The sequence below is a fragment of the Eutrigla gurnardus genome (genome assembly GCF_963514095.1).
Source record: "Eutrigla gurnardus genome assembly, chromosome: 5".
In the NCBI taxonomy this organism is placed as follows: Eukaryota; Metazoa; Chordata; class Actinopteri; order Perciformes; family Triglidae; genus Eutrigla; species Eutrigla gurnardus.
In genome coordinates, this window is record NC_139919.1 from 31,670,441 (window position 1) to 31,679,666 (window position 9,226).

Sequence of the window (9,226 nt, forward strand, 5' to 3'; positions counted from 1 at the left end):
CTTCTTCTCCTCCTCCTTTTCAGGCTCCTCCCCCTCCCTCCGGTAACCATGGTGATATTATGGTCTGTTGGGCCTGCGTGGACAGCCGTGAAACAGATTCCTCCCCGCAGCCCGAACAGGAAACAGGAAGTGGCTGAGACAATAGAGAGGATCCGGAGCCCAGCTGCATTTCTCAGGCACTACAGAAGAAGGAGGAAGCAGGAAAACCTGCCTCGGCAGGAACCTGGACCGTCAGAGAGACCAGGAGCTGCTTTTATTTAATGATCCACCAGAGAGACGGAGACCATGAATCCCCTGTAGACCTGTAGACCTGTAGGCCTGAAAGGCCTGTAGTCCTGAAGGCCTGTAGACCTGTAGGCCTGTAGACCTGTAGACTTGAAGGCCTGCAGTCCTGTAGGCCTGTAGACCTTCAGCAGCTCGTTATCAATTAGTGCCCCAGTGTTGTTGGCCCTTCTGCTCATGATGTTAGCATGAAGTTAAGTTCTGTCTACGATAGTAGCTCACATGAGTCCAGAGACCAGACCAGACTATGTGGAGGAACCAGAGACTGTCTGTGGTCCCCCAGAGGTCTAGATAGTAGCTCACATGAGTCCAGAGACCAGACCAGACTATGTGGAGGAACCAGAGACTGTCTGTGGTCCAAACAACAAGGTCTCTGTTGTATTTATGTCTAGATGACCTTATTTGGAGTCTTGATGGAGCAGCTACCATGTTAGCGTAGCCTAGCACCATCAACCAGACTGGATCCATTCACAAGCAGTGACTTTAAAACCAGGCTACAGACCAGGACCAGAACCAGGACCAGGCTAGAGATTAGTATTATGTTTATATGATGTAGGACGCTACACGCAACAAACTGTCAGTCTGAATCATAATTCCCAGGAAACCGGATAAAGACAGACTTTGTTACTTCAGTCCTGGTCCTGGACTCAGTAGATCTCTCTGGAGGACTCAGTAGATCTCTCTAGAGGACTCAGTAAATGTGCAGATTGATGACTCAAAGAACCTGATCATGTGTTGGTTCTTGGTTTTGTCGCCATGGACGCAGTGATGTCACTCCAGCCGGCATCGGCCTGAGCAGAGACTAGAATCAGGACCACCATGTTTTTCTCACCTGGACCAGGTGTCTTTATTGTCCAATCAGGGATAAGAACACTGAACACTGATGGAGAGAAACAGAAAGAAGAACAAGCGTCCGACAGAGCAGCAAACAGGAAGTGAGACGCCACGCCTCATTCAGGCATCCCGGGTGCGTTCAGGCGTCCTCGTCATCGCTGGGCACCGCCCGCTCCTCGCTCACGCCGCTCTCGTCGATGTTGTCCAGCGAGTCGGCGCGCTGCAGCGTCAGCTCGGCGGCGCTGATGCACGGCAGTGAGTTCTGCTCCGGGAACATCCAGGGCTTCAGGGTCGGGTTGTGCTTCCTCTTCCAGTCCGGGTACTTCAGGGACGCCTTGTAGATCTTCCTCATGGCCTGGGGGACAGACAGGACCGGAGGTGAGGACAGACAGGACCGGAGGTGAGGACAGACGGGTTCAGATTCATCTCTTCAGGTACCTTTGGAGCCACGAACTGAGAGACCCGGTTCACCACCCACTTTGGTAGGGAACCTGGTGACAGGGGGGACACCGGGGGACAGGGGGGACATCAGGGAACAGAGGGGACAATGGGGGACACCGGGGGAAGGGGGGGACAACAGGGGACGGTGGGGATACCGGGGGACAGAGGGGACAACAGGGGACAGGTGGGACACCGGGGGACAACAGGGGACAGAGGGGATACCGGGGGACACCGGGGGCAAGAGGGGACACCGGGGACATCAGGGAATAGAGGGGACAATGGGGGACACCGGGGGACAGGGGGGGACAACAGGGGACAGAGGGGATACCGGGGGACAGAGGGGGCAACAGGGGACAGAGGGGACAACAGGGGACATTCATTAAAGTTTTGCCGGGTAAGAGGACTTCCTGTTTCCTGCGAGACCTGTATGTGGTCTCACCTCGGGGGTCCATCTGGGTCAAGTAGTAGAGGGTGGAACAGTTGACCCCATTAGACTGGATCATGTATCCGGTCAGCAGGGACACGGCACGGACGAAGTCCTTCTTAGGGGGGTGTTGCTAAGAGACAGAGAGGAGCCGCTGATATGTACTGTGTGTATATGTATACTGTGTGTATATATATATATATATATATATATACACACAGTACATATATTTATATATATATATATATATATATATATATATATATGTGTATCTATCTATATATATATATATATATATATACAGTATATATATATGTATATATGTATCTATCTATATATATATACATATATATATATATATATGTAGAGATTGTAAATGAAGAGAGTTGCTCACCGGGTGTTTCACTGAGTGGTTGATGATCAGGAAGTCGTTGCCGAGAGGAAGCCAAGACCTCATGGTCACAAAGTCTCGGTTCTTCAGAGGACTCGGACATTTCCCTTCAAACACACACACACGCACACACACATGAGTGTGTATGTGTGTGTGTGTGTGTTCATGTGTGTGTGCGTGTATGTGTGTGTGTGTGTGTGTGTGTGTGTGTGTGTGTGTGTGTGTGTGTGTGTGTGTTCATGTGTGTGTGTGTGTGTGTGTGTGTGTGTGTGTGTGTGTGTGTGTGTGTGTGTGGACTAACAGGAGTAGTATCCGACGTCTGCGTTGGCGGTCAGCCGGCCGATGTCGTACGTGTCCACCATGTTGGCGTCCCACTTCCTGCGGTAGCTGGTGTCATGGAGGACATCGTACAGCGTCTCCGCCGCCACATCCTTACACACGATCCGCATCTGACACACACACACACTCTTTTATTCAGAAACATTGATCAAAGCTGTCACTGTAATGATAATAATAATAATAATATTGAATAATATTATTATAATACATCATAGAATAATCAGAAGAACCTGAACGTTCTGAGGCTGCTGATTGTCTCAGATGTGCATGTCGGGTTCAGACCACCTGATCTAGTTCAGATCTGCTGGGTTTTGGTTTGATTTGGATCAGATTTGACTTCATTTGGACTAGTTCCAATAACATGGAGGACACTTGTCCACCAGCCTGGTCCTGGTGTGACAAGGTCTTGCTTGGGGACAGAGGGACGGATTGACGTCCCCTCAGAGACTTGGACGTCATGTGAGACGCCTCCAACTGCCAGACGTCACCTTTTCCAGCTCGGCGAGTCATCAGATACTGAAACGCTCTGTGTAACTCAATCAGCGGCTCTGCTGCTGCATTAATCATTCATCAGGTCTTTGTGAGTCTGTCATGCATCCAGACCTTCTGGTCCCTGCTGGGACCTGCAGTAACCACCGAGTAACACTTCACACCTTTATTTTATTTCATACAGTATATATATATATATATATATATATATATATATATATATATACACACACATACACTCACCGGCCACTTTATTAGGTACACCTGTCCAACTGCTCGTTAACACAAATATCTAATCAGCCAATCACATGGCAGCAACTCAATGCATTCAGGCATGTAGACATGGTCAAGACGATCTGCTGCAGTTCAAACCAAGCATCAGAATGGGGAAGAAAGGTGATTTAAGTAACTTTGAACGTGGCATGGTTGTTGGTGCCAGACGGGCTGGTCTGAGTATTTCAGAAACTGTTGATCTACTGGGATTTTCACGCACAACCATCTCTAGGGTTTACAGAGAATGGTCCGAAAAAGAGAAAATATCCAGTGAGCGGCAGTTCTGTGGGCGCAAATGCCTTGTTGATGCCAGAGGTCAGAGGAGAATGGCCAGACTGGTTCGAGCTGATAGAAAGGCAACAGTAATTCAAATAACCACTGTTACAACCAAGGTATGCAGAAGAGCATCTCTGAACGCACAACACGTGGAAGCTTGAGGCGGATGGGCTACAGCAGCAGAAGACCACACCGGGTGCCACTCCTGTCAGCTAAGAACAGGAAACTGAGGCTACAATTCACACAGGCTCACCAAAATTGGACAATAGAAGATTGGAAAAACGTTGCCTGGTCTGATGAGTCTGGATTTCTGCTGCGACATTCGGATGGTAGGGTCAGAATTTGGCGTCAACAACATGAAAGCATGGATCCATCCTGCCTTGTATCAACGGTTCAGGCTGCTGGTGGTGGTGTAATGGTGTGGGGGATATTTTCTTGGCACACTTTGGGCCCATTAGTACCAATTGAGCATCGTGTCAACGCCACAGCCTACCTGAGTATTGTTGCTGACCATGTCCATCCCTTTATGACCACAGTGTACCCATCTTCTGATGGCCTCTTCCAGCAAGATAACGCACCATGTCATAAAGCGCGAATCATCTCAGACTGGTTTCTTGAACATGACAATGAGTTGTACTCAAATGGCCTCCACAGTCACCAGATCTCAATCCAATAGAGCACCTTTGGGATGTGGTGGAACGGGAGATTCGCATCATGGATGTGCAGCCGACAAATCTGCAGCAACTGCGTGATGCTATCATGTCAATATGGACCAAACTCTCTGAGGAATGTTTCCAGTACCTTGTTGAATCTATGCCACCAAGGATTAAGGCAGTTCTGAAGGCAAAAGGGGGTCCAACCCGATACTAGCAAGGTGTACCTAATAAAGTGGCCGGTGAGTGTATATATATATATATATATATTATGAGATCAGGTCATAGGACTCAAGGGCTACAGTGCTACAGGTCACCGGGCTACAGGACTACAGAGCTACAGGTCACCAGGCTAAAGGACTACAGAGGAACAAGAACACAGGATAAGGAATCTGTAGATTCCTTATCCTGTGTTCTTGGAATCTAAAGAGCTACAGGTCACCAGGCTAAAGGACTACAGAGCTACAGGTCACCAGGCTACAGGTCACCGGGCTACAGGGCTACATCGCTCCAGGTCACCAGGCTAGTGGACTACGGAGCTACAGGTCACCAGGCTACAGGTCACCGGGCTACAGGACTACAGTGCTCCAGGTCACAGGACTCAAGGGCTACAGTGCTACAGGTCACCAGGCTACAAGACTACAGTGCTACAGGGCACCAGGCTACAGGACTACAGTGCTACAGGTCACCAGGCTAAAGGACTCCAGAGCTACAGGTCACCAGGCTAAAGGACTACAGAGCTACAGGTCACAGGCCTAAAGGGCTACAGGACTACAGTGCTACAGGTCACCAGGCTAAAGGACTACAGAGCTAAAGGTCACCAGGCTACAGGACTACAGTGCTACAGGTGACCAAGCTAAAGGACGACAGAGCTACAGGTCACAGGCCTAAAGGGCTACAGGATTACAGTACTAAAGTTCACTGGACTACATGACTATAGTGCTACAGGTCACTGGGCTACAGGACTACAATGCTACAGGTCACCAGGCTAAAGGACCTCAGTGCTACAGTTTACCGGGCTACAGGACTACAGTGCAGCAGGTCACCAGGCTACAAGATTACGGTGCTACAGGTCACCAGGCTACAGGACTACAGTGCAACAGGTCACCAGGCTACAGGACTACTGTGCTACAGATCACTGGACTACAGGAGTAGGAGTAAAGGACTACGGGACGTTTGCTTAAGGCAACAAAACCTCTTTCTTGGTGAATGATGCGTAAGTCCTCAGCACTTTGGGACCCGTGGGGACCCCGCCCCCTTTCTTTGTGATTTTAGCTTCCACAGAACGGTTAATATATATCCATACAGTAAAGTAACAGAACCTGTAAAGTGAACTGGTCCCAGTCCCAGAGTTGAACCCTGTCCACCTCGGTCCTCATGTTTCCAGACGTTACGTTTCTATTCCACTCTGAATTTTTCAGCATGCCGACACTGCGCAGTAGTTTGCTTTTCCTCTGCAGGAGGTTGCCAGGATACAAGACTACAGCTCATCGGGCTACAGGTCTACATATCCCCGGGCTACAGGACTACACTCTTGCAGGGCTACCAGGATACAGTGATACAGGGCTACATGTCTACAGGTCGCCAGGCTACAGGTCTACAGGTCACCAGGCTGCATGTCTACAGGTCACCGGGCTACAGGTCACCAGGCTATATGTCTACAGGTCACCTGGCTATATGTCTACAGGTCACCAGGCTACAAGACTACAATGTTACAGGGCTACCAGGATACAGTGATACAGGGCTACAGGTCTACGGTTCACCGGGCTACAGATCTCCATGTCACTGGGCTACATGTCTACAGGTCACCTGGCTACAGGTCTACATGTCACTGGGCTACAGATCTACAGGTCACCGGGCTACAGGTTACCATGCTACCGGACTACAATGTTACAGGGCTACCAGAAAACAGTGCTACAGGTTACCAGGCTACAGGTCTACAGATCACCTGGCTACAGGTCTACAGGTCACCGGTCAGGCTACAGGGCTACCAGGATACAATGATACAGGGCTACAGGTCTACATGTCAAGGGCTACAGGTCTACAGGTCACCAGGCTACAAGTCTACAGGTCACTGGGCTACAGGTCTACAGGTCACCGGTCAGGCTACAGGGCTACCAGGATACAGTGATACAGAGCTACAGGTCTACATGTCCCCGGGCTACAGGACTACACTGTTACAGGGCTACCAGGAAACAGTGGGACAGGGCTACAGGTCTACAGGCTACAGGACTCGAGTGCCAAAGCACTACTGGCCAGCGGGCAACAGAGCTAATCCGAAAAAGGCTCAAGACTCACCTGTTCAGACTTCGCCTCGACTCTGCATAGCATGACCCACTAACAACAACCCCCCCCCCCCCAAAAATAGCACTTCCATGTTCTTACTTATAGCACTTTGATCATAGCACTGTTGTTCTTCAGGTATGTTTGCTGAACAGCTACTACTTTACTCAGACAAGGATCTAACACTTGTTTCTATTTTTTAGCTCTTACTTTATTGGCAATGATATGTTGTGGTTTCTTTGTTTCTTTCTTTGGACAATGTACTTATTGTAAATTGCTTTGGACAAAAGCATCTGCTAAATGCCCTAAATGTAAATGTAATGTAGTGGTGGTGTAGGCGGAGAACTAGCAGCTAGCAGGCGGTTAGCATAAAATTTGGGTAACTCAGAGAGGCAACAGACAATATAGTTCCACACAGACGTCATGTTATTACCCATAAACACACAAGACCGGACCAGACAAGGTCTCCACGGAGCTAAGCTAGCTAGCACATACAGGAGCAGCTCAGCAGGAGTAGCACCTGAAGTCTAGCAAAGCCTAACAGTACACATCTAATGGTACAGCAGGAAGATGGCACCACCTTGTGGCGATATTCGGTTTTGCAGCAACACAACCTAAACTGGCTGTTCCTGCTACAGAGATAGACTGCTTCAGGTCTACAGGTCTACAGGTCACCGTGCTAGCTGGATTAGGAGGAGCTGACCCGGACTAGGAGGAGCTGACTGGGACTAGGAGTAGCTGACCCGGACTAAGAGGAACTGACCCGGACTAAGAGGAACTGACCCGGACTAGGAGGAGCTGACTGGGACTAGGAGAAACTGATGACCCTGACCCAGACTAGGAGGAGCTGACCCGGACTAGGAGCTAACCCCGACTAGGAGGGGCTCCTTAATCTGGAATCACGTGATAATACATGAACTCACCTTTGTTTGTTATAGTAGGATTATGACGTAATTTAATAACTGGTGTGATTATTGATTCAATGTTTCCAAAAAAACTTGTTTTGCCTATAAAAACAACAATCGCGTCATCTAGAAAGCACACCGGCACGGACTCTGGTCTGAGACCTGCCAGGCTCCTGCAGGTCTTCGGCTCACCTTGAGTTTCTGGACGGTGCGGGTCTCCTCCTCGCGACACCACACCGTCACTCCTCCCTTGTTGTAGCGGCTCATCCAGCCGTCTCCGCTCAGACACTGGTCCTTGAACGACGAGAAGTCCGAGTCGTCCGGGATCTGGACCGGCATCTCGTGGTTAAAATACACTAGTAGTAATAACAATAACAATAACAACAATAACTATAACAACAATAACTATAACAACAATAATAATATCCGAGCAGTGGTGCTGCTGCTGACCCCGGTCCTCTCTTAGACACAGTAAAGTGACAGCAGGTTCTCTGGTCTCAGCTGGACGGAGAGTGACGAGGTATCACTCCGTCTCCACTTTCAGGGTCCGCAGAGAGAACTATGGTGTGAAGGTCCTTAAAGCTGCATTCTCTCTGCTGGCCACCAGGGGGCGACTCCTCTCTGGTTGTATAGAAGTCTATGAGAAAATGGTCCTACTTCTCTCTGCTGGCCACCAGGGGGCGACTCCTCTCTGGTTGTATAGAAGTCTATGAGAAAATGGTCCTACTTCTCTCTGCTGGCCACCAGGGGGCGACTCCTCTCTGGTTGTATAGAAGTCTATGAGAAAATGGTCCTACTTCTCTCTTGATGTATTATCTCAGTAAACATTGTAAACATGAGTTTATGGTCTCAATCTCTAGTTTCAAGTCTTCTTCAATCCAGCATGATGTTCATTTAGTACATTATGGTCCATTTAGAGTCCACCAGACCAGAAAGCAGGGGATGCTTTAGGGGGCGGGGCTTACCTGCTGATTGACAGGTCGCTACCACGCTACCAATGCTAGTTAGCTACTAAGATGACTTACTTTAACACTTAGCTGTAAAGTTGACCTTGAATCATGAAGCTAACTTTGTTAGCAGCTTCAACACCTTACCTGCTGATTGACAGGTCGCTACCATGCTACCAATGCTAGTTAGCTGCTAAGATGACTTTAAGACTTAGCTGTAAAGTTCACCTTGAATCATGAAGCTAACTTTGTTAACAGCTTCACACCAGAATCCACATGGATCCAGATCCAGTAAGGGTGCTGCTCGGGGTGCCCATTCTACATCAGCTGATTTATTGTTGGCGGTAAATTACAAAGAAAGAATATAGAAACAGTCTGTGTAAATTAACTTCAAATGAACAGAGTGGCTCCTCCTCTCAAAGATCATCTCTGCTAACAGGCTGTATGTGAAGCTGCTTTCAGGTGCTCAATGTAAATATGACCATCAACAGAGAATCGTTACATTTGGTCCCTAAACATGAATCATTTCTTTACAATTCATTCACCACATTAGAAACATTTTCAAGAAAAGTTTTGTTCATAGAAATTAAAATGAAAACCTGAGCGTTGTGATTTCAGACAGCCCCTGAACGCAGCACTAACATGAACTCATACCTGTTGTCCAGGTGGAGAAGTGGGCGGAGTCAACA

The 9,226-nt window shown here is 48.6% G+C and overlaps 1 protein-coding gene across 2 annotated transcripts; it reads right to left on the reverse strand.

Annotated features, from left to right (window-relative positions):
* Nucleotides 1-953: 953 nt before the first annotated feature.
* On the reverse strand, nt 954-8,972 carry stard15 (StAR-related lipid transfer (START) domain containing 15). Of its 2 annotated transcripts, XM_084009947.1 has the most exons (7): nt 8,766-8,972; nt 7,783-7,917; nt 2,674-2,821; nt 2,376-2,479; nt 1,997-2,114; nt 1,555-1,607; nt 954-1,471 (listed from the first exon to the last, which is right to left on the reverse strand). In XM_084009947.1, exons 2-7 carry the CDS (start codon nt 7,855-7,857, stop codon nt 1,256-1,258), a joined length of 714 nt encoding a protein of 237 aa, XP_083866073.1. In that variant the 5' UTR covers nt 7,858-7,917; nt 8,766-8,972; the 3' UTR covers nt 954-1,255. The 2 variants fall into 2 exon arrangements, with proteins under 2 accessions (XP_083866073.1, XP_083866072.1); XM_084009946.1 differs by lacking the exon at nt 8,766-8,972 and having other exon boundaries at nt 7,783-8,512.
* Nucleotides 8,973-9,226: the final 254 nt, after the last annotated feature.

Excerpts from the sequence above, each read along its gene's own strand:
- stard15 (XM_084009946.1), bottom strand. The coding sequence starts at position 7,929 with ATGCCGGTCCAGATCCCGGACGACTCGGACTTCTCGTCGTTCAAGGAC. Across the intron at positions 2,115-2,375 it reads ACCACTCAGTGAAACACCCG|CAACACCCCCCTAAGAAGGA; the intron begins GTGAGCAACTCT and ends TCTGTCTCTTAG. Across the intron at positions 1,472-1,554 it reads CTCAGTTCGTGGCTCCAAAG|GCCATGAGGAAGATCTACAA; the intron begins GTACCTGAAGAG and ends TCTGTCCCCCAG.